The 26849-nt window shown below is 32.8% G+C and overlaps 1 protein-coding gene and 1 pseudogene across 1 annotated transcript in view; one reads left to right on the top strand and one right to left on the bottom strand.

Moving 5' to 3' along the window:
• Nucleotides 1-26849, bottom strand: part of Dync2h1 (dynein cytoplasmic 2 heavy chain 1) — a 318483-nt gene that overhangs the window by 7685 nt on the left and 283949 nt on the right. The window contains exons 86-90 of the mRNA XM_033764303.1: nucleotides 21791-21880; nucleotides 16417-16424; nucleotides 10046-10123; nucleotides 9001-9094; nucleotides 4695-4705 (exon numbers count right to left, since the gene is read on the bottom strand). Of these exons, the coding sequence (XP_033620194.1) occupies nucleotides 4695-4705; nucleotides 9001-9094; nucleotides 10046-10123; nucleotides 16417-16424; nucleotides 21791-21880 (281 nt within the window). The remainder of the gene's footprint in view (nucleotides 1-4694; nucleotides 4706-9000; nucleotides 9095-10045; nucleotides 10124-16416; nucleotides 16425-21790; nucleotides 21881-26849) is intronic.
• On the top strand, nucleotides 6145-6282 carry LOC117286489 (annotated as a pseudogene).

Here is a 26849-nt window from a genome sequence, read left to right as displayed (position 1 = left end):
CAGTTTCCATTGTGGTGATAAATCCTCAATGCTGTGAAAGGAGATATTATAGCACTTTATTATAATACAAAGAAGATGTGGCCAGTGTTTACTATGAGATTTCTTTAGACTGGATTCTCATTTTTAGTTAGTATTTTAGGACAGACTACAAATGTCTTCAATTATGTGCCTTGGCATAATCACAAAAGCAAAATTAGAAAATATGTGTTCCTTGATTGGAATCCTAACATTTTTTAAAAAAAGAATAAAAGTTCAGAGAGTTATGAGAAAAAAATTAACATGCAATGTAGAAATTAAAGAATAAAATGGAAAGGAATATCTTACTATAAAGTGAGTTTTCTGTAAATGGAAGAAATCCTAAAATTAAAACTACAGTTCTTTGGTAACATTAGCTTCATATTTATTAGTGCTCATTCTTTCAGTTTTCCAGTGTTAAATTTACCTATATAAAGAAAACAAGTGAAATGTATTTTGGGTTTGCAGTTCTTCAACATTTAGCCTTCATAGCTACATCTACAGTCCCACAGACTGTACTTGGTACCAAAATACAATCATGTCAATATTATATAATATCGTTATAAATGATCACAGTGTTTCAACTTAAATTTTTCAACTTTATAGTAAGTGAATATTACGTACTCAGTAGAAATCATACTTTGAATCTTTCTGGGGCTGATAACATGTGGCAGGATAATACCCGGCAATGTTGGGCAGCTGCAGCTCTAAGTCAGCCACATGATCACAAAGATAGGAAACCACTGACTTGCTAAGTAAGCTATTATGTTCAGTAGGTTAGGTACATTAAATGCATTTGACTTAATATTTCTAAGTAACAAGATATTGGAATACAATCTCATCATAAGTCAAGGAATATCTGTAAATAAACTAGAACTTCAGGTGAAAGAAACACACCTTATGTTGGAAGACTTACGATAACTTTTGGCTACTTTACATTTAGGAAATTAGGTATCAGGATGTACACTAGGAGAGTATATCTTAATAGTTTTGAATAATTCATTGATTTTACAGTGCAGCTGTCATTTCATGGAAAATATAAGCAAAGTGGTTGTTAATAAATGAGCTGGGACAAAAATAAATTATGCAATACTTATATTTAATATTCTTTCTACTACACCACTGATGTAATACTATTCAGGCCAGGATAAGAGTTTCTGAAATGTTTCTGCTTTAAAATGTAAGTTGAAATTAAGGAGTCCTTCTAATTTAGTGTGAGGAATTTACCATGCAAGATATCCTGAGGTCTCTTCTGGGAAATTTCATCAAGTTTTAAAATTCAACAGCTATCAAGAAATCTGTAGACTCCACTCATATTCTTCAATTGTATTATGTATATAACTGAGATACAAACTTGTCATTTTCTTCTAATTTGGGGAAATGGGAGACTGTATGTGGGAAATACTATTTCTATAATTGGCCCACATGACCAAGTAGTTCCGTAATCAAACAACTAGGGAGACATTCTTGGCTCCTTCTCAAGAATACTCTACACCAGCGATGGCAAACCTTTTAGAGACTGAGTGCCCAAACTGCAACCCAACACCCTCTTATTTATTGCAAAGTACCAATACTACAATTTAATCTGAATACTGAGGTTTTACTTTAGAAAAAACAACTTGTATAATTGGCTCCTTTATTGACAGAGAGCTCTGTGTGCCCCTGGCAACACATGTGCCATGGGTTTGCCACCACTGCCCTCCATGCTACCACTTACCTAGTCCGGTCATTTTCAGTAAATACATTCTGAATATGTCCTCTTCTTTCTATTTATAACTGCCCTGTCTAGAAATAATTTGTTTTGGAGAAATTCCTATTCAGATGCTTTGTCTATTTTTTAATTAGGTTGTCTTCTTATTAGTGAGTTATTAAGAATCCTGTATTGCATTCTACATGTAAGTTCCTTAGATACATGATTAGTGACTACAGACTCATTGTATGGGTCAAAATACAAAATTAATAAACAAGTTTAAGGATGCTATAACCTCTGAAGAACAAGAAAAATTTCTGGATTAAAAAATGTTATAATACTAGACCAGAAAAACGGCTATTAAAACTCTAAGTTTGTAAGATGGGAACTATTTCTAAAAGATGGTGTCATAGTAGAGACCACTATTGGTTTTCCCTATTAAAACTCAGCCTTACTTCTGATCCATATTCTTTTTCCGATTTATTCCTCCTCCACTAGTGGACCAGGGATAGGACAGTCAGCCAAACTGCCCACTTTCCGGCAATGAACAAGTGATGTGATCTATGCCAAAAATTTGAATCTTGCACAGTTGCAGAGAAGTTTAACTGTGCTGACCCATTCTGATGGTGTACTGTAGAGTCTGCTCTTTAGTGCCTGCCATTAGAACTGCAGTTCCCAGAGATGTTCTCATTCATACTCTTTTAGAAATTTGCTCCTTCAGCTTTTCCTGTGAGCTTTGAGTCATTCCATATCTTCACAGTAACTTATTTTCCCCTTAATACCTAGAGTTAGTTTTTTTCAGAAAGACTTTTTTGATAATATTTACATATATTTATGAAATTCAATGTGTTGTTTCATGTGTACATTGAGTAGTGATCAACTTGGCAAATTAGCATACCCATCACTTCAAACTTCTAATACTTCTATTGCAAAATATATCATTTGTTACTGTTAATTATATTCATCCTGCTGTAAAATAGAACACCAGAACTTATTTCTTCTCGAGTGGAAATGAAGATCTCTCATACACTGGTGGTGGGAAAGTAAATTAGTATAGCCATTATGGAGTCTGATCAAGAAACCCGAATGAGGACTGTCCTATGATCCAACAATGTCACTACTGGGAAAAGGAAATGAAATCAGCTGATTAAAAAGATACCTGCACTCACAGGTAGGACATTCCTCAAAAAACTAGATTAGAGGTTCCATTTGACCCAGCCGTTTCCCTTCTAGATATCTTCTTGAAAGAATTAAAAGCATCATACCACAGCGATATATGCGCACCCATGTTTATGGTGACACAGTTCATAATAGCTAAGTCTTGGAAACAACCAAGTGCTTATCAGTGAATAAATGAATGAATAAAGAAGTGGTTTTTTTAAAAAAATGGAGTACAACACAGCCATGAAGGATAAACTTGATACACATATAACTAAATGGATGCACTTTGCAACCATATTCTTAAAGGGAAATAAATTGGACACACATGGCATAAATATAGCACTAACTCTCTGGTGTGAGAAACTGAAAGGATAAATAAGGACCAAAATGTATAATAGATAATGTGAAATAGGAAGAAATTGTTCCAAATGAAAGGGGAACTAGGGAGAGGAGGAGAAAGGAGGAAAGGGAAAAGAAAAAATGGAATCAAAGCTTTTGTAAATAAGGAGGGGAATGGGGAAAAAAGAGAAATTAAGATATATGCACAAGAGCAAATTCCCTATGACGAATGTGATCATTATATCTAAATTGTACCAATAAAATATATTTAAAAAAATAAAACTAGTAAAAAAAAAAGGATACTTGCATTCCCGTTTACATTACAGCACTATTTAATGGATGCATAATCAACTTAAATATCCATTAAAAATAAAGAAAATGTGTTGTATAAATACACAATGGAATACAATTTCTTTTAACTACAACCGTAATAATACTGTTTTGTTTTTTACTTTGAAATCCTCATCCATCTTAATAGTGATGCTAATTAAATCAACTTGGGAGTCATATACAGAAAAATGAAAGCAGTCACAGTTACTCTTTGATCCTAAGATGCTTTCATATGAATCTATATATTGTAAGTGAAATGATAAACATAATCCACATCATCATTATTTTGTAATGGTGCAGACTGAACCCCAAGGCCTTTGCACTGAGGAACATCCCCAGCTCTTTTTACTGTGAGACAGTGTTTTGGTGAACTGTCCAGGCTAGGCTCATATTTGCAATTCTGTCTCAGCCTCTAAGAATGGTTGGATTACAGGCATGTGACACCACACTTAGCTTAATTATAAATATATTTTTATGTAGGGACAGAGAAATCAAAGTACAGTTCACTGCCTGGCATGGTGGCGCACTACTGTAATCTCAGCAATTGGGAGGCTGAGGCAGGAGGATCACTGTGATTTTGAGATCAGCCTGGGCTACATAATGAGTTCCAGGTCAGTATCAACTACATAGTGAGACCCCGTCTCAAAAAAATAAAAAATACAGTTCACTATTACAAGTACAGGCTTTGCGATCTGATCAATTTTGTTTCTTCATCTGTAAAATGCAAGAAAAATATAATCTACCTCAAATGACTATGTGGAAATTAATTATACATCATGGATTAGCATAGCACCAATAAATTACATCCTTGTTCCAAATGGCTTCTGAAATAAAGAGTAAAGATAGGATCAACATATTATCTTCTGAAAAAAATAGTTTGGAGGAAGTAACTGTTCTCTAGGCATATATTAAATTAAATGCAAGAGTTAAGTAGACTTAGTTTTCTAATCACAATAGTGCTGAACCAAGCAGCAAGCTGTCTGTGATAGTTAATATTGAGATTAACTTGAGAATAAGTGTCTGGGTGGGTCATAGGATTATGACCCTGGCTACTATATCTGGTCCCTAGCCCCCTTTTCTCTGATACTCTTGCCTGGTGCTCTGTTTCCTGGTTGCCAAGAATTTAACAGCTTTGTTCCACCATGTCATAATATTTCTACCTTGGAGCAGCTTTCCATGGACTGAAACCTCTAAAGCTACGATCCTCTGCTCTCAGTTGCTGTGTCAGGCATTTTATCCTAGCAGTGGAAAATCTGACTGATATACTACCCTCTGGGCAGAAACTCCCTAATGGAGCAGAGCAGAAAGTCTAAATCCAAAAGCGTAAGGATGGGCATAAGCATACAGTATTAGGTCCTGTGTTCTTTAACTCATAGGCAGATAGAGACTCCTCCTTTAAAAAAGGTAGAAAATTAAAGGATATAAACATTAGTAAACATCCCTCCACATAGAGGAATAGGAAAAAAGAGTTTCTAGCAACATAAATGTTCAGTAAGTTTTAGCTATTATTCATTTAACCTGTCTTTTAATCTTTAGACATTTAAAATTATTTTACATAACTATCAATTTAAATAATACAAAATAAAAGTTCAAGCTGAAATTATTTGGATAATTCTAAGGAAAAGAGCTGTCTGTAATATTTAATTCGCAAAATTTTTTCAATTTGTTCTAGATAATTGAATTCATTCTATCATTTCATTTATACACCCAAGAGTTAGGAGACACAGTAGAGCATGACATCCAGTTTTATCAATGCTGTACTTTCATTTCTACTTGCTCCCATTGAATGAAAAACTATGAAGAGCTATTTATACTTACATGTATACTTAGGAGACATACTTGATACTTCCACTAAACACAAAGGAGAAAATATTATTTTGGACATTATTATTATTATTATTTTTGTATGGAGGATCAAACTTGGGACCTTGTGCTTGTGAGCTAAATCCCCAGCCCCAACATTAATATTATTGATATGACATTTATCCTTTGGATTGAAAGAAATATTATAGAAACTAGACCTTATTTGTGCACATTGTATTCAAATAATATTGTTGAGGCTGTCTCTTGATATCTGTGCACATATATTATTTGAGGTGCATGCAAACAACTATTAAGTGATTTGCATTTCCTATTGTAATTGTTTTTTTCTATTCAATTTAACAGAACAGGAACGTAATAAGTCAATAAGCCAAAAACTTTATATTCATTTATTACTGACACATGAACCTTTGATCAAAGCACCTGAAAACAAAGGAGGAATTACCAAGTTTGTTTTTTTAAAGGACATTTGTTATTGTTTGCTCCTTTGATCAAAGCACCTGAAAACAAAGGAGGAATTACCAAGTTTGTTTTTTTAAAGGACATTTTTTGTTATTGTTTAAAAACTCAAAAATCACCCGCTGAGGGGATAGTGTGTATCAGGGCAATTATAATTGCCTGAGTATATTCCAATGAATTATTACAATCTCAAACTATTTTGAAAAGGCTATTCACATATCCCAATTCCTAGTTTCTCATTTCAACAGAAGTTAGCATTAGTAACAATAGTGTCTTTGTTTGATTAAAAAGAAATCAAAGCCATTAATTTATTTTATGTATGATGCTGAATCGCTTCTTGGCCTTTTGGCTAAGATCAAGTGTAGCATATATGATGCTAAATTTCTTATTTGCTTCTAATTTTAACTTAAAGTGTGAGTTTTATTTTAGTACAGTATTACATGGCATTACTTGTCTGAAATCTCCTTTAAAAACTTAAAACTATTTCAGAATATCTTAAGAACACTTTTTTATTTTTATTTTTTGGTACCGGGGATCGAACTCTAGTCCCTGCACTTGCGATGCAGGTGCCGGAACCACTGAAATAAATCCCCAGCCCCAAGAACACTTTTTTTAAAAGCTACACATCCCTATCCATTTTATTTGACTCTAACATACAGATATGTCTGTTTAATACCTTTAAGCAAATAAACCATAATAACTGATGACTTCTGTGTATACCTTGCCTTTTTTGTTATTTTTCCTTGCTCCTTCAATTCAGTTATTATCCAACATTTAGCTATATATGACTGCTATTGTATCCATAAAATAATAAATAGCGGTTTTCATCTTTCTAATTGCATGTTAAGGAAAAAGTGCTTTATACACTATTTTGAAATCTTATATCATCACTTGTTTTAAGGTATATCCATTTTGTTCTTTCATTTCTAACATCTGTTCAATATTTCACTTTATTAATATACAAGTTATTCATTTTCTGCTAATAAATATTTCAGTTGTTTCTTTTTTTTTGGTACTGGGGATCAAACTCTGGACCTTGCACTTGCAAGGCAGGTCACCACACCACTGAGCCAAATCCTCGGCTCTGTTCCAAAAATTTTGAAAAACATTGCAATAAAAATTATGTATGTGCTTCTCTATATACATTTGCATGAGTTTATATGGGTAGAGAGATAGAAGTTGCTAGGTTGGAAAGTATATTCATATTCAAATTTACTGAATTTACTAAATTCACTGAATTTACTGATATTGGAAAATTATTCTCTAAAGCAATTATACCAATGTATTTTCCTACTTGTCAAGTGTAAGAATTTACATTGTGCCATAATGCTGCCGTATTCTATTGAGACATGAAATTTACTGATCAGATGAGCATGAAACTAAATTTTGAGCTTGATTTCATTTCCTCAGTTATAAGTGACAATAAGTATTTTTCCTTGTGTTTAATTAGCCTACTAAAGTTTCCCTGCTCATACACTGCCTATTAAAATCTTTTGCCCACCTTTCTATGAGAGTGGTCCTTAAATAGTGATGTGTAGAATTCCTTTTATGTTTTATACACTAATCCATCCCTTCATCCATTTTTTCCTTGTTCCAGCCTGGGCTCCAGCTCACAAGCCTTTATAGCCTCTATCTCCCAGTGTACTGAATTACAGACATGCACCACATCAGGCTTCTTTATCAGTGATTTAATAAGCATTTCCCAAATCTGTGAGATTTGGGAGATTTTGTATGATTACTTTTTAGTTTCAGCATAGCGAATTTATCAGCTTTTTGCTTTAAGGTTTTTACTCTTTGAAGCCTTAAAAAATCTTGAATATAGACATTTCCCCTTTTTTATTTCTAAAAGTCTTTTTTTTTTTTTTACAAAAAATGTTTATTTCTTTTAACTTTGCTTTTTATGTCTTCAGAATCAATTTTACTATATAAAGCATATACCAAATTTTATCATGTTATATTAGTAATTGTCTCAAGACTATTTATCAAAGAATACATACAGTCCCTCAATTTGCAATGACTGACACTTTTTTCACATGTTGTTTCTTTTTTTTGTTTTTGTTTTTTGAGACAAGGTCTCACTATGTAGTTGAGACTGATCTGGAACTTACTATGTAGCCTAGGCTGGTCTCGAACTCACAGCAATCCTCCTGCCTCAGGCTCCTGCGTGCTGGGATTACAGGCATGTGCCACCATGCCCAGTTTACATTTCAAGTTTTTAACAGGCAGTCTGTTTCTAGATTCTTAATCTATTTGTTCTCTGTCTTTGGTTACACTGTTACTAAGCTATAGTATTAATATAACACTGTGGTGGGTTAGAAAATGTATGGCCAAATTTTCTTCCCATTTTAGTATGCACAGCCTTTTGAATGAAAGTTTTGCTGTTGCTTCCATTGGGAGATAGAGTTGCTTTTCTTTTTTTCTTTTTTTTTTTTTGGTACCGGGGATTGAACTCGGGTCCTTGCGCTTGCAAGGCAGGCCACCGAACTGCTGAGCTAAATCCCCAGCCCTGAGTTGCTTTTTATCTGTAGAATTTAGAGTGGCCTTATTAACTTCCTTTTACCAATAGAATGTAGGTGAAAAACTTTAGGCAATTTTGAAAGCAAGGCTGTAAAGGCTCTGTCCTCTTGAAATGCTGCACAAAGACCACATTAGGAAGCTTGTCTAGTCTACTGGAGCATGTGAGGCTGTGTGGAGAAGGACCAAGGTTCCTCAGTCCATATGTGAATGAAGCCTGCATGGATATTCCACTCGAGCTGACCTAGCTGAATGTAGATGAGGAATGAGTTCCAGATTAAAATTCAGAATTTTTGTTGAAATTGCTTTAAAGTTTTAAAATTGATTTTGGAAACTTGCATTTTTTAAAGTAGACACATCTCATATATGAACATTATTAACCTTTTCACTATTTAGTACTTTTCATGCAATGTTCCATTTTCTCAAATTCTGTGTAGTCATGATTTAGATGTATATTTTTAAGTAGCACATAACTGGATTTATTTTATGCAAGGTGATATTTTAATTGGTGGGGTTAATAGTTTTGTATTAGAAGATGTTTGGTTTTATATTAAATCTTAAGTTACTTGGAACATAATACCTATGTGAAAAACCACTCTCTGCTAAAGATAGTGAGGACTTTGAGAATCTCTTATCTTGGTGAGATACACTTTTAAGTTCAGATAAACAACTAAAATTAGTACCTTAATTTGTAGCTTTGCTTCTTGAAGTCGACCTTTCCATGAGGCTACAAATTTAAGGCTATCCACAGAATGACCCATTGCCCTGTAAAAGTAAAGTATCAATATCACAAATAATACTCAGATGTTTCAGAATGTGCAGCTCTTTGGTAGATCATGTGTTTGTGCTTCGCATGTGAAGTCCCAGGTCAAATTCCCAGAACCAAAATCAAAGCTCTCAGTACTAATTAAAATAACTGAAAAAAGACGCAGGTATATTGTTATTTAGTTTAAATTGAAATATTTACAACGAGCAACTAAGATCTATTATACCTACCTTTGATTTTTCACTGTCTTAACAGTTAACTTTATATGACAGTCCCTAATATAGCATCTTTCATCTTTCTATTCTCCGTTTTGACCATGATCATCAAGTGCAAGCATTTCTTAGCAAGGCTGAAAAACTGATATCAATAATATTCTAAAACAATATAAACTAAAATCACTGGAGTCACTAAGTAAATACATTTTGCTCAGAATATCTCTGGCACTCCTTCATTAACCTCTAACATATTAAGAATTATAGTCTAAACATGATATGGTAATCAAAAGCTGGTATTAAAAAAAATTCAATCTTAAGCATCTTGTCCTCTTTTCTACCAAGCCCAGTCACCACTGTCCAAAAGAATTTTCCAGATAAATGTGTTGGCTTGCAGTCTAAAATGATAGCCACATGTGTATACTGATTACTTTGAATATGAGTAGTATGACTAAGAAACTGAATTTTTAATCTTAACTTTAAATTTAAATACCCTATGTGACTTCTGGCAACCATATCACATACCACAGGTCTAGATAAATAATTGGCCAAATTTCATCTTTTTTCAGTTATAATAAAACGTCATAACTGAAAGCAATTTGCTTTTTAAAAGTTAACTATCGTTATAAGTATTAGGAAATAACATAACTGTTTGGATTTCCAAGAGAGTATGATCAGAAATGAACAAAGCAAAATATAATCACCTTCAGGGAAAATAAATATTTCATTTTTAATTACCTTGCAGTTTCCTGGCGAAGAGCATTAAGAAATGTGTCTGGATGGAAAAGTTCTGATAGGTCAAGTGTATCAGTATCACTGGGACACAGTACCTGTCACCTACAATTTAAAGGGTGAGATATATATATTAGATAATTATTAGTCATTTTCTGTGAGAATTGTTTCTAAACACTAAAAGGATATTTTTCAATGGAAAGAAATAGATTTTTACTTTACTAATAAAGCATGACATAGTACTTTTAAATATCTATATTCATCATAAATAAGCTTCGCTATATTACCTTCTTGTCCTTAGAAAAAATAAACTCAAAATTAAAAAGTCTAAATGTGGAAAAATTCTGTGTATAGAATTTCTGTTTGGACCAACACTTCTAGTAATACATTTCACAGTGTGCTCAGGAGAAACTGAGCACCCTGGTCTAACTCAAGGATCCTCAGGATCCTCATGCGTTGGCAATGTAAAATGAATCAGGGTTCAAGTCCAGATCTGATAGTAAATCTACCATATTACTGAATCAAGTAGCAGTGAAGGGTAATGTCAAAGAAGAAATAATTCTTTGCCAACAGGTATTTTAAAGTGGTCTTTTCCATTTAGCTGTCATTTTATAAACTGACCTAAACTCCATTTGGAGTAATACACATCTACATAAAGTATGTTTAATATTTTTAAAATTGCCTCTTGGAACAAAAGTCTTCTGCAATACTTAAATGGTTTTCATAGACTAACTGGTTTTATGCTTACTACAACCCTGTAATTTAGTATCTCCATTTTACAAATGTGAAAATGGAGTACAATGATGTTAAAAGTCCTCCCAAGTCACAAAGGTTGTGGAGTCTGCGAATAAACTCAGGCAGCTTGAAGTGATTTGTTTCTCTATATTTCCTGCAGTTGCTAATGAGCTGTCTCAGTCACTTTCCTTGCCGAGACACAATACCTAAAATCCACAAATTGAAGGAGGACAGGTTTATTTTGGCTCATGTTTTCAGTCTGTGGTCAGCTGCTCACATCATGGTAGCCAGAAAGCACAGAGTGAAGGGAAGAGGCAGGGAGGGAGCTATACCTTCCAGGTCAAGTCCCCAGTGACAGTGATGGTCCCACCTCTAACCAGGCCCCACCTCCTAACAGTTCACTCAGCTTCTGAACTCATTAGTGGCTGGATCCACTGATACGGATAGAGCCCCATGATTCAATCACTGTCACAAGCCCTGCTACTGAAGTCATGAGAGTTTTGGCAGAACATTTTAGATCTAAACCATAACATACACCTTGATAAACATATGGCATACTCATGATTTCCAAATCAGCTTGTTATTTCAGCTGGTGCAGAGAAGGTAGGTACTACAGTAATGCCAGCTGTTAAAAACTTAGAAATTTTTCATTTACTGAGTAATATATTTTGCATGATTTATAAACAGTCAAGGAAAACTTATATTTATTACTTTTATAGAAAGGATGTGTATTATGTATTGTAACAGTCTAATATTCACCTAAGAATTAATATTTCTCAGCTAAAACCAGAACAGGAGAAAATAAAATATTTGAAAGCCATTGTGCTTATATTAGTATCTAAATGTATTTGACTAGTACTCAAATTCTATAGCAAACATTCCCATATACTTCTTACCAATGGATGTGATGATTTTCTGTGTAAAGATTTTTTTATTATTATTTTTTGGAACCAGGGATTGAACTCTGGTCCTTGAGCTTGCGAGGCAGGCGGTGGAACCACTGAACTAAATCCCTGGCTCATAGAAAAGATTTTAAATCTTTTTGTTTTTTTTTTTGTTTTTTTTTTGGTACCAGGGATTGAACTCAGGTTCTTGCACTTGCAAGGCAGGACACCAAACTGCTGAGCTAAATCCCCAGCCCAACATTTAAATCTTAGTAAATAAATTTTTTCTTTGATATTATGCTTTACAATAACATTTCACAAAATATTCTCAAATAAATTATACCCAGCTATTTTTTTCATTCTCTACCAAACAATTTTTCCTTAGTTGAACAGTAAAACAAATTATTTACATCACCTTTTAAAATATTTATTTTACAATGTTTTAAAAATCATTTTATATATACATATTTCCAATTATTATATGCCTTAAAATTCTTTTTGAATTCAAATATCTCTAAAAGAGTACTTGCCAGAAACAGATGTACATATATTCAAATTAATTAGAGTGGGGCCAATACGTTTTCACTTCACTAAACTTTGGGTTAACTAGTCAAGGAGAGAAAGTTCTGTTGGTAAAAAATTTTTACTTGTTTATAAGAAAAGAAAAACATTAATCTTTTAAACTTAAAGATAGATTAACACAAAGGTATTTTTCAATAAGAAAAAGCTTTAAAACAGATTATTTTAGCATGTATAAATGTCTTTGAGCAGTAAACTTCACAGTAGAGAAACTTTTATACTTAGAACAATATACTCATTCATAAGCATGGCAACAAAAGGTCCTATCTTTAATAAGAGATGTGCAGGGCTGGGGATTTAGCTCAGTGGTGCCGCTGCATGCCTTGCAAGTGGAAGGTCCCAAGTTTGATTCCCAGAAAGAGAGAGAGAGAAAAAAAAGAAGAGATGTATATATAGAAATTGGTCTTGCAATATATAAAGCTGTAGATATATTAGCTGACATATTTTTGAGTAAATGTTTCTTTACCTCTGGTTAATCCTCTTTTGAAAGGATTAAAAGAGACAGAAGATAAGATTTCTAATATAATAAGATTTCAACTATGATTATAAGTTTTGATACTGATGAGTCTTCAATGTATAAAAATGTAATTATGAAAAAAAGTGAATGTAAAGACTGAGAAGGAGAAGGCAAGTTCTTGCATACTACACACATAATGTTACAATAGGCAGTATAGCTTTTAAACTGAAATGAATCATGGTGATAACTAGTATAATTTCTTTATTAAGACAAAAATAAATTACTTTCTAAGGTGATATGGAATAATATTAAAATATTTACAGTATTTTAAAAATTAATAAAATATTACAGTATTTTATTTAATGCAGATTACAAAGAAAAATGTATGAATTCAAATTACATTAGAGTTAATGAATACAAAGGGCTTATTACATAGATAAGGAAGAAGAGACATATACAAATAACAGAAAAAGCATTGAGTGCAAAATTAAATATCTCATGATAATTACACTGTTTTGGATTAATATATATAATTTTAAAGAAAATGCTGTTTTGCAAGAATATTATATCTAGTTAACTTATTCAGTTATAATATCAAGTATTTTTAATAGGGTAGAGTTTAGAAAATATATACACCACCTCTGTCTTTTTTAAGTTACTCATAAATGTTCTCCAACCCTTTTACTTTTAATTTTACAAATTAAGATACTGAGGGATAAGGGCCGGGGATTTAGCTCAGTGGTTCGGTGGCCTGCCTTGCAAGCGCAAGGACCCGAGTTCAATCCCCGGTACCTCCCCCTCCCAACAAAAGATACTGAAGGATATAAAAGTCAGGTTATAAGCAATGATATAAATTAAATGTAGAATTAAATATAACTGATTATTGTAAAACACATAACAACTCTGAAAAATTTAAGGGCCAAAAGCATAAAATTAGAAACAAAATAATTGGGCAAACTTCCATATACTCACTATAATCAAAGGGGTATGAAACCCCTCTTACATTTTTATGCAAATTAATGAAATATATAGGTAGACACAAACAAAACTTGTATTTCATTCTCTTGATCATAATCAGGTAAAACTGTTTAAATTTCAATCTTCAATTCACAACATTCTGACAACTATGCTATTTAAAATTCAGAGTAGATTTTTATTCCATGGATTAATGGGGGTAAAAACAGGATGAGGGAAAAAAGATTTACAGAATGGTGAGCTTTAAGAAAGAAGAGATATTCAGGTTAGATTAAATAAAAGATACCACAGATATAAAAATTAGTAACACAATGGTATATTATTTACAGGCTTATAAAAGATATAACTATCTCCAATTGTAAAATTCAGATTATTTTTAGCTCATCAGAATAGCAAAAGGAGAAACAATATCAGATGCTAGTAAGAGTACAATAAGGAAAAATTTTTGTAGACATATACTATTTAAAACTTCTATAAAACAATTTGATAAAATGTCTTAAAATATTTAAAAATATTAAAAAATCTTTTCAATAGTTCTTTTTCTTAGAATATAAATTAATAATCAAGGGATTACTCATAATGTTTAAAATTTCTAATACTAATGAATTAGATGCATAAATAGAATAGAAATTGGTTGATTAGAATAAAAAAATCCACAGTCAAAAAACCTCATATTTAAGGAATGTTTTTAATAACTATGGAAACTAGTCATAATCTAATGTTTACCAGAATGTGAAATGTATATATACATTTTATAAATCTAACTAGGTAAAATGTTACTTTAATAATAGGGAAAGCACTGGAAAAAACATAAATATGTATCATTTCAATAGATCTGGCCTATAGCCTGTTAATGATTATTTACATGCAACAGTAATTATGTAGCTTAAAATGCAAAGCATTAACAAACTACCATTCTATTTTGTTTTAATGTGCTGTGTTCCTTGAGAAAATGTTTAATGCAAATAACAAGCAATTTAGACAATCATTGTTCATGTGTCATCTTTTTATATACTTTCATCTTTTTTCCCCAATTTATTAGGGATCTTGAGAATAAATTCAGCCAGAGCTACAATATACGTATCCAGAATAAAAATAAGTGTAGTCATTCTTTTGACTGAAAAAATACAAGTTATCAGAATGTTAGGAGCCCTTTGTATAAGAAGTTTATCAAACCACTGGCTCAATACATGGTAATAAACTGAAGTTCATCAGCAAGATCGATTTCCAGGAATTTTACTGGAATTAAAACCTTCAGAATAGTTAAGGAAATAAAGACAATTTTGCTAGAGTTTGTTGTACCAGCTTCAAGTAGATATACTATGAGATACTGCCATCTTTGAGTATGAATTTATCCTAAACTCAAACGTGAATTTATATATACCATTAGGTTCACTAGTTACATTACTAACCATCGCAGAAAACCAAACAAATTTAAGTGTTCTTTTGCAAGTGTAGTCAGGGAATTATGAGAATAAGATGTAAACAGTAGAATTCAATGGAGTGAGATTGAACTGGACTAGTTTTCTTCAGCTCTGATCATTTTTAACTACATGAACCTTAAAACAAGGTTTTCTTGCCCCTTTTAATTCCATATTAAGGTTGTCTTGCCTACGAACTCTAGAAGAACTGCTTTAACATGTGCTGAATTCATCTACTAAGATATTTAAAAAATGTCTGAGCTTTATGTAAATGCCTAAATCATAACTCTTGAGCAGGGATGTAGCCAAGTTGTAGAGCACTTGCCTAGCATGGACAAAGTCCTTGGTTCAATCCCCAATTACACCCCATCACACACACATACCCTAATCTGCAAGACCACTTCCCTCTTCCCTAAGAAATACACTTCATTACCAATATCCTTCAACCCAGCAAACCATTCAACCAATTATTCAAGTCAAAACCTTGAAATCATGTCTGGATTTCATGCTCCATAGCTACATCCACCAGTCTAATATCAAAATCTTACTACTTTTCTGCCTCACAGTCACTGCACTAACACATAAAACTATCACAACCCCATTTCTACTACTTCAGTAATCTAACTAACTGGTCAGCCAGCTTCTATTCTTCTTTTCTAGAGATTGGTCCAGTGGTGGTGAACCTTTGGCATGCATGCCACAGTGGGCTGTTTTTATCATTTTAAGTTCTAAAAGGCTTGCCACCCCTAGTCTAGTCACTCACCCACTGAATAATCTTAACTTTGTATATCTTACTTAGGATTATGGTTTCAAGTTCTATCCATTTTGCTGCAAATGACATAGTATTATTCTTCATAGCTGAATAATATTCTGTTGTACATGCATTATCTCATTTTCTTTATCCATTTGTTTACTGACAAGCATATATTTTTTCCAGAACCTAGTTATTGTTAACTGTGCTTCTATAAACATAGGTACACACATATTACTACAGCATGATGACTTTGATTTGGGGGAATATACACAGGTGAGCTATATCTGGGTCAAATGGTATTTCTATTTTTAGTTTTTTGAGGAATTTCCATACTGATTTATATAGCGGTTATACTAGCTTTCTTTTAAATTCTTGGAAAAGGAAAGCCTATTTTTATCTCAGTTTCTTGCATTTACTGGTCTGTCTGCCTAGATGTTTTCCCCCACAGATACCTTCACAGATTGCTGTCTTACTCCAATGAAGGCTTTCTTCAAATATTACCTCCTGTGGGAGGCCTTCCTTAACCTCTCACACTTTCCTTAGCATATTTAGTCCGGTTCTCTTAATCTTACATCCATTTCTTTGTAGCATATTGATGTTTAGAAATCAGTTCAGTTTCAGAATCTGACCATTATGTGTTATTTGCCTTTACTTTCTGGTAGGCTAAACAATTACCTACTTTAATATTGTTCTTTCATCCCAGAAATAACTATCAATATTTGTATAAGCAAAAATGTCAGGATGTTATCTAATCAGAATAATGATGATGGTAAATCCAACAAGGCATTACATTTAGATTTATTTCAAATATTATTCACTACCATATCTAAATAGGTATTTTATGTCACTTGAAGAGATATAACCCCTTATGTAAAATTATTTAAGCCTGAACTACAGGTATTCTTACAAGAGTAAAATATAAATAGTGAAAATTTTATTTACAAAAGGATTTACAATTCAATAATGGATAAACATTGATAATAAATATTAAAATATATACTATCTGGGTAAAAGTAAATAATGTTGGATGCATTTTAGTTAGAAAATTTTAGTAAAAACCTAACAAAAGTAAATGATATAGAGTATTATAATAGATTACATATAGTCTAATATAGTTTGTTATATGTATATTATATACAGAAATCCGGATCTTTGTAGAATAATTTGATATACTAGCATTTGTAACACTGAAATAATAATCATAAAATTTTAAGTTATTTAGTTTTTGAGAACTATGAGTTTTTCAAAAGGAGGTTTTGTTTAGGAATATTCACTTCATGAGGAAAGAAAAATAAAGTCAACTTCGCCATCTCAAAGTATTTAAGGAATAAAAAAAAAACAATATTATCACTTATAAAAGTATCTGTCACTAAGCAAGGTGGTGCACTTGGGAGGCTGAGGTAGGAGGACTGCCATGAGTTCGAGGCCAGCCTGGGCCACACAGTGAGTGACCCTGTCTTATAAAACTAAAACAAACAAACAAAAAACTGTCTTCTTTAGTGTAAGCATAAAAAGATAAGTACATATTTCATGTACCTAATTTTTCTTTTCAAATTTCAAAACTATAGACATTAAAAGAGTACCTACAATTTCTTTTTGAGTTTTTGAATCTCTGAAGGTTCAAAAATTATGTGTGTTGTATGCAGAGTTCATATTTTTGGTAGTATTTTAAGCAGACTACTCAGTGGCCTACTTCAATATTATGTACAACAGACACACACACACAGTTCTTTGAACATGTAATATATAAATTAATAGTGAAACCAGAAATGTGCTTTCTTTGCTTGCGAAGAGGTAATAACAAACTGAATGTGATAAAAGGTACATTACAGAATAGAAAAAAAGCCAAGTATCATACAATTACAATTCACAAAAAATGTGGTGAAAATTACGTTTAAGAATTGCATGCAATGTTTCATTTACAACCTTCCACTGGGTGTTCAGAAATGGCAGAGTTATTTGTCAGAATATACTTACTGAACACAGTAGAATAACTGTCAACCACTTCTATTATTGTTCTTTACCAAAAGCAAAATTGTATAACACAAGCTACATTTTGCAGTTGTTCTATTATGTATTAATAAACAATGTTCAAGGAACATGTAATAAAAGCTTCTAAATGGCAAAAAAAAAGATTACATGAAACAAAACATTGAAACACTATTTTGCAAATAAGAGTGCACCAACATATCACATATTACTAACAATCACTGTTTACTTTCCTGGAAAATTGTTTGATTCTGCTGATTCTTCAAAAAGCTAAACTTGTCCTAAGAATTTTAAGTATTTTCTGCATGTTTTTTTCTGTAAAGACCCTCTTATTGCGCTACCACAAGAAGCTGTGAAAATTGCTATGTATGTGAGAAAGACTGCAATGTAGATACAAATTCAGTATAGACTTTGTTATCTTGAAGGCTAATTATGTTGCTATACTGTCAGATTTCTAGAACCAAGATTTATCTTTGGCAAGCAGTAGAAATAGTGTTTTGTAGGAGTGCTTCTATAAAACCACAGATTACTACAAACTACTACTGTTTAGTATTCCAAATGTGCAAGATAGTTGACCCTATGAAGGATTTATCAGTTGAAACTGCTGAGGAATTAGTGCCCTTGTATAAAATTTGACTCTCAAAATTCTGTAATACTATAGTGATGGTAATAGCTGTATTTTACTGCATAAAATTTTAGACATATAACCTAAGTCCATTCTAGGATGATGACAATCTAAATTAAAGCTTGGATATATATTATTAATCTTAGATCTCAGGATTTTGCCCAAAATTTATTTTTTATTTACTATTATCTATATCCTTCAGTAAAATGTGGTGAATTCTGTTAGTAAATTAGCAGGAATTTCATATTACCCCACAACTAGGTATTTCTAGCACTTTGAACAATGACTGGCACATATAGAAGGTCAATAAATATTCACCAAATTAAAAAATTAATATATATAAATACATATAAAGTAGGAAAGACACTCAATAAGGTTTTTCTTCTAGCTGAGCATAATGTAAAGATAAGAATGCTGGAGACTTAAAATTTTGTTTCTATAAGTCTTTCTACAATTTTAATGAGCATTTAATACTGTATATATAAAACAGTATAAAGACTAAAAAAAATAGGAAAATGAAAAATTTTCTTTTTCAAATATACAAAGACCCATAACACCTTCCAAAGCAGAAGACAGGAAAAGGATAAAACATTAATAATGTATTTTTACAATACTGCTTTTAACATTTAAGATCTTAATAAATAAGTATGTATGTTACCTTTTGGAAATAAAGTTAAATTATAATGTTTATTAGATAGAAGCCAAAATCTCAGAAACATATTCTGGAAACTACAGAGTATATCTTAGGAAGCTACATCATAATGATTGGGAAATAGAAGAAGAATTTCATGTCAATTTGCTTGAGACTAACACTATGATTGATTGCACCATTTATTCCATAGATATCTAAAGCCTATTTATGTGATCTATATACTCAAATCTCTACCTTAGGAGGCTTCCAATTTAATGGAAAAATCCAGAAAATTTAAAAAGTAAATAGTAAAATGCACAGGATACTGTATTAGAAGGAGATATAGTCCATGGAGGAAATAAAGGAAAAGAGGATTAAAAAGTATTACAGATTATATTTTAGAACAGGATGACTAGGGAAGGCCTGAGAAGGTGACATTTGAGCAAAGAACTGAAGGAGAAAAGAAAGCTGTCTTATCTGGAGGACAGTATTTCAAGAAGAAAACAAAGTTAGAGAGATAAAGTGTGTCAGGTTTATGCACCAAAGAGCATGAAGCAGTATGACAGGAATAGAAAAATAATGACAGGAAAAAAATAAGAGAGGTGAGGGGCCTCATTTTAAAAAGAACTTTAAATTGTAAGGACTCTGGTACTGACAATGAGATAAAGAGCCATGGGAATATTTCCAAAGAAGAGTTATATAATCTAACTTGTGCTTCAACTGGAGTACTTGAGATTGCTGCATCAAGAACAAGGAGAAAGGGAGACTTGGGACTAGTTAAGTGACAGCTACATTCATAATCAAAGTTGTAGGGCCAGGGATTTAGCTCAGTGATTCCACCACCTGCCTAGCAAGCACAAGGTCCCAAATTCAATCTCCGGTACCAAAAATACAAAAACGAAAACATAAAGTTGTAGCAGTAAAGATGGTGGGAGGTATCTCTGAATATATTTTGAATGTGAGAACAAAATGATTTTCTGATAGACTGGATGTACAGTATGAGACAAGAGTCAAGAATGATGCAGGGAGTTTTGGCCTAAACCCCGGAAGTGTGGAGTTGTCATTAACTTTTTCATGGGAATGACTTCAGATAGTATGGGATTTTGGGGTAAATAGTGGCTTAGTTTTAGATATGTTAAGTTTAAGATTTTTCCAAACATCCAAGTGGAAATATTGAATATTTAATGAGATATTCTTGTCCAGAGTTAGGAATTGGAGCAATAAATCTGGGAGTAATAATCAAAGATTAGATGAGATTCCAAATCATGACACTGAGTTCACAAAGGATACGGTTACAGACAGAGGTTAGAATACTATTCTCTTGGAAAATCCAGTATGAGTCCAAGGAGAAAAAAAATCAGCAAAGTACAATACATTAGAAGAAAGCAAAAGTGTAAGCTGACCTAGAAAAGGTAAAGGTATTAAAAAGTCTCCTTTCCCTTAAAAATCATCTTTTAAAAATGGTGCTTATAGGTTTCCATATGATTAAAACATCTGACATGTTATTATATAAAAAGGTACCTCAATGTGCCTTCTTTTTTCACTACTTATTCTTTAGTTTGGGGGCTGATTTTTCCCTTCTTTAAAATATCAAAAATAATGTATAGCTCATAATTGTAAACATTAATAAATTCCATATAAATCTCATAAATATTTAACATGAGTGTTGGGCTCAGTTCTTATAGATTTTTTTTTACTACCTTTGGTTAGATCTTTTAAAAAGTTCAATATATGTTTTAAATACTTGACTGAAATAAAGTCATCTGAAGCTGAAATTTTGGTAACTAGTACATTTTATACCTACAAATGACAGAGGAGCTATTTAAATCAAGGTATGAATGAGACATTTCTAGATCTAGCAATCCCAATCTGAACAGCCAGAGTTAAGTGGAAGAAGAAAGTACTAGTGAAGAATCATTCTTGAAGTGGAAATAGACATATAAAGCTATTTAAAAAGCTAAAGAAGCAATTTTATGTGGTTAAGGCAACAAGTGCCTTGGCAGACACCAAGAAATAGAAAGTGACTGTGTGCCTGAATATTTTTTTTATTGAGTTTATTGATACCTTTTAGGAATACAGTACAGTTACATTCATTATCGGAATCTTGTACTTTTACATGACAGGTCTTGGTTCTCATCTTTTCCCCTTGTCCCTGCCCTCTCTTCACTCTCTCCTCCCCTCCCCATTTACAAACACTTTATTTCCATTTTTTCATATTTTTTTCTTTTCCCTTATTCCCTTTCCCCTACCCTTCACACTTTCCCTACGCCTTTAGCCCTTTTCTTCCTATTTCACATTGTTAATTATCTCATTAATGCCTGAATATTAATTTAGAACCAAGGAAAGGAAGCAGCATCTACGGATAAGAAACTCAAAAAACAAATAGAGGCAGGCCAATGCCCATGGAAGGGAAAACTGCTTCCTTGCATTAGGAGGTAAGAAGGCGTGGGAAGAAGCCAATATAACATTAATATCTGCTAATAGATGTGGCCCTTTGGCAGAGTAATATACAGTGTCCAATTTAAGCCTAATTCAGACTTAATGAAGTATACCGTAAAAGAACAAACTTGGATTTGGGGACAGGAAATAAACAGTGATTCTAATTTGTGGTATTTCTGCTTTTTGCTTGTATAGAATTTTACTTCTAATAATGCATGCCTAGTCAGACAGTCAAGTACCATAATTACTATTGTCTACTTACCTGTATTGCAAGGGCACGAGTGACCAGACCTCTAAGGTACTGTAAGGGATCTTCTGGCCCTTCCCATTTGTTCTGCCATGTGAGAGGACACTGTAATTTCAAAAGGACCAAAATTAAGTTTATATATATCATAAAAAACTTTTTACATTAGCATAATAAGAAAGAAGTTTGGCATAGTTCACATAATCCGTATCATAATTTCATTAAGATATATGTTTTTCTTTAATTACAAATGGATGACAATGAATTAAACATCAATATGTTTATCTAAAAGGATTTTTAAAGTAAAAATTCTTAAATAAATTCAACCATATATAGAAAGTAGTCAACTATATTTTCTCGAAATACTATTCAGTGTATAATGAAACCAAATTAAATTTCATAGGTTTTAAAGTGTTAAAGATAAAAAAATCTTCGGTCCTACAAGAATGTCTTTGAATTATAAATAAAGCAGTGTTATAGAAAATTTATCCTAAATTTATATTGAGATATACGGTATGAAGGCAAAACAGAAAGGAAGCATCCTGATTGAAAAATAGCTGCCTTACACGAGTTATATTAATGTTGACCTGTTAGCTGTCATTCTCCATTAATGCATACTTTTTTACTTTACAGGAATTCTGTAAGTTCATATTCATTATAATATGCCTTTTTTGTGAGGGTTAGCTGGATTTTTCAAATATAAGTATCATAAATTTCTTAATGTCTTATTTTTCTGAATAAGATGCCAATTTAATACCCAAAATATCTGACTATATAGTTGAGAATCTACTTATTCTAGAATATATCAATAATATATAGAAGCTGGGAATATATAATAACCAAACAGAGTAGATTAGGGCCTTAGAAAACATCAAATTTAACTACTTCAGAAGAGCAAAATAAATCCTCTTATAAGTGTGGCAGATAAATGCCAGAATTATGCTTTAAACCAAAAACTGTTACGGTGATTGTAAAACATATCAAGTCCTTTGACACTTCTATTGAGATGAGTTCTGTCTTCACTCCTTAAATACCTGCCCAATAACTATTTGGGCCAAGAATTTAATGCAAGTGAGGCTCTGCCAGTTTACAACTCAAGACTATAAAGAGACTGGTTGCCTGTATCTCCTTTCTTTGGAGATGCTCCATCTTGGAACATAGCCACCTTTCATGGAGTCCACACTGTCTTTGGAGAGCCAGCATGGCAATGAACAGAGACAGCCTCCAGGCACTCGGCCAGTGCTAACTAACCAGCCATACGGGGGGTGAGGGGAGCTGTGTGGAAGAAATAAGCTTTTACTACCAAGACTTACTCAAATTTCAGATTTGAAGATAAAAGTGTTTAAAAGTTGATATTTTCGGGCTGGGGATTTAGCTCAGTGGTGCTGAACCTGCCTCGAAAACGCAAAGTTCTGAGTTCCATTTCCAGTGGGGGGAAAAAAAATAGCATTTTTTGGTTATCCAGAATTAGACAACTAACATATAGTACCAAGTTTTCACATTCACCACTGAATGCTTCTCCTGTTATAATTCCTTTTCTAAGTGCTCACTACTTTCATTCTCAGAAAGTGATTTAGTTTTTCAATTAAAAAAATGAAGAATGTATTTTCTTAAGACATTGCGCTGATATAAAAAGTTTAAAAAGGTAGAAGTAATGAAGGTAGCCATTATTAGAAGAATGGGTAAATGGAATGTGGAATGTACAGTGGGGTATTCCAGTGGCACATCAGTTCACAAACTTAATTCTTTTTTTAATTAAATAATTGAATTTATTGGTACATTTTAGGGATACAGTACAGTTACATTCATTGTTGGGATCTTGTACCTTTACATGACAGGTCTTGGTTCTCATTATTTCCCCTTGTCCATGCCCTCCCTTCACCCCCTCTTCTCCTCACCATTTACAAACACTTTATTTCCATCTTCTCATTTTTGCACATTTTTTTCTTTTCCCTTATTAACCTTCCCCTACACATCCCACCTTCCCTACAACTTTAGCCCTTTGCTTCCCATTTCACAATGTCAGTTATCTCATTAGGATTTTATGTACTATTACAGTTTATTCACATCAGAGAAACTATTCGGTATTTACACATGTGTGACTTATTTACTTCACTTAGGAGTATATCCTCAATATGTATCCATTTCCCTATGAATGAATCTAATTTCTCATTCTTTATGGCTGAGTAGTATTCCATTTTATACAAAAACCACATCTTCTTTATCTAGTCTCCAACTGATGGGCAAATGGGCTGTTTCCAAGTTTTAGCTATTACAAACTGTGCTGCTATAAACATGGGTGTGCATATATCACTGTGATATGATTCTTTTAGTTCTTTTGGAAAGATACCTAGCAGAGGGATGGCTGGGTCAAATGAAACCTCTAGTCCCAGCTCTTTGAGGTATCTCCATATTGATTTCCATAGTGATTGTACCAGTATGCACTCCCACCAACAATGGAGAAGGGTTCCTTTCTCCCTGCAACCCTGTCAACATTTGTTATTGTTTGATTTCTTGATTGCAGCCATTCTTTGTTGGGTGAGGTGGAATCTCAGTGTTGTTTTCATCTGCATCTCTCAAATGACAGTGATGTGGAACATTTTTTCATATATTTACTTGCTGCTTTTCTTCTTTGTCTGATAAATGTCTGTTCATTTCAGATGCCCATTTTTGAATTGGGTCTTTATATATGGTGGGGTGATTGTTTTGAGTTCTTTATATATTCTAGATAATAGTTCTTTGAGGAGCAGCTGGTAAAATTTTTTTCCAACATTGTAGGTTGTCTCAGTTCTGTTGATGGTTTCCTTTGCAGTGCAGAAGCTTTTTAATAAGATGAGATCCTAGTTGTTGATTCTTTCTGCTAGTTCCCGTGCTAATGAGGATTTGTTCATAAAGTCTTTTCCTTTGTCAGTGTCTTCCAGAGTTCTGCCTAATTTATCTTCGAGCAAGTTTAGTTTAGTTTAATCTTTTTTATTAAAAAAGATTCTTTTTTAATATTTAGATCTTTAATCCACTTGGATTTTAATTTAGTGCCTGGTGACAGATAAGGGTTCAGTTTTAATGTGTGGCAGGTTGAAATCCAGTTTTTCCAACACCATTTATTGAAGAGGCTATCCTTCCTCCACTGAGGATGGTCAGCTCCTTTGTCAAAGATGATGTAGCTGAGTACATCTGGATTTGTTTTTGTGTCTTCCAATCTGTGCTACTAATCCTCAGATCTGTTTCTTTGCCAGTACCATGCTGATGTTATCACAGTGGCTTTGTAGCATAGTTTCAAATTGGGAATTATTATACCCACTGCCATGTGTCTGTTGCCTAGGATGGCTATTGCTATTCTAGGTCTCTTATGGTTCCAAATGAATTTTTGGATTCTTTTTTCTACTTCTGTGAAATATAATGTTGGAATTTCAATTGGCATTGCATTGAATCTGTATAGCGTTTTGGTAGTATGGCCATTTTCACTATGTTGATTCTTCCTACTCAGGAGCAGGGGAGATCTTTCCATTTTTTATATCATCTTTGATTTCTTTTTTCAGAGTGCTGTAGTTTTTTCAGTGTAGAGGTCTTTTGTTTCTTTTGTTAGATTGATTTCTAGATACTTCATTTTTTTGGATGCTATTGTGAAAGGAATTGTTTCCTTAATTTCTCTCAGGGAGTCTGTTATTTGTGTACAAGAAGGCTATTAATTTTTGGGTGTTCACCTTGTATCCAGCTACTCTACTGAATCTATCAATTAAGTCTAGAAGTCTTTTGGTGGAGTTTCTTCGATCTTCAATGTAGAGTATCATATCGTCCGCAAATAATGACAATTTAACTTCTTTCTTTCCTATCTTTATTGCTTTAATTTCTTTCTCTTGTCTAAGTGCTGTGGCTAATGTTTTCAGAACTATATCGAAGAGGAGTGGTGATAGTGGGCATCCTTGTCTTGTTCCTGATTTTAACATGAAAGTTTTCAGTTTTTTGCTATGTAATATGATGTTGGCTGTTTTGTTTTTCATAGATAGCCTTTATTAAGTTGAGATATAGACCATCTATTCTAATTTTTTGCAGGGTTTTTATCATGAATGGGTGTTGAATTTTGTCAAATGCTTTTTCTGCATCTATTAAGAGGATCATATGGTTTTTGTCCTTGACTTTATTAATATAGTGTATTACATTTATTTACTTACATATGTTGAACCATCCTTGAATCCCTGGAATGAATCTGACTTGGTCAGGATGTATGATCTTCTAGATGATCCTCTGTATTTTGTTTGCTAGTATCTTATTAAGGATTTCTGCATCTATATTCATTAAGGAGATTGGCCTGTAGTTCTCTTTTTTTAGTTGCGTCTTTCCCTGGTTTGGGAATCAAAGTGATACTTGCTTCCAGGAATGAATTTGGAAGTATAGCTTTCCTTTCAATTTCATTGAAAAGTTTGAAGAGTAATGGCAGTAGTTCTTCTCTAAATGTCTTGTAAAATTCAGCAGTGAATCCATCAGGACCCGGGCTTTTCTTTGTTGGCAAATTTTTAATTACATTTTCAATTTCACAGACTGTAATTGGGGTGTTTAAAATGTTTTTATCTTCTTTGTTCAACTTTGGTACAAACTTAATTCTTTCTATAGTTCTGGTCATAGAATTGGTTCTGTGAATTCTGTGACCAAAACTATGGAAATAATTACATTTGTGAAGTGAAGCACCTTTTTATGTCTTAAAAAGGAAAGAAATTGTGATGGATGCTACTGCAGGTATGAACTGTGAGAAGATTGTACAGAGTGAAATAAATCAGTCATGAAAAGAAAAGTGCTGTATAATTCCACTTAAGTGATATTTTTAAGTGTGTGAAATTCACAGAGACAAAGTAGAGTGGCTGTTGTCAGGGGCTGGGGGATGGGTGAAGGAGGAGTGATGGGTATATTTCTAGTTTTGCAAAATGAACATGGTTTTGGAAATTGCTTCACTGTGATGCCAATTTACAGGCCAGGGTAAAATGGGATGATATTTTTTATAGTCCTGAAATGAAAACTGCCAACCATGTAAAGGATCAAAAAAGACCTATCAAGTTAAAAAACTGGAGGAATTAATTACCATGAG

The sequence above is a fragment of the Fukomys damarensis genome, unplaced genomic scaffold (genome assembly GCF_012274545.1).
Source record: "Fukomys damarensis isolate Sample0158 unplaced genomic scaffold, DMR_v1.0_HiC HiC_scaffold_16, whole genome shotgun sequence".
NCBI classification, from domain to species: Eukaryota; Metazoa; Chordata; class Mammalia; order Rodentia; family Bathyergidae; genus Fukomys; species Fukomys damarensis.
This window is presented reverse-complemented; position numbering and strand designations above follow the sequence as displayed.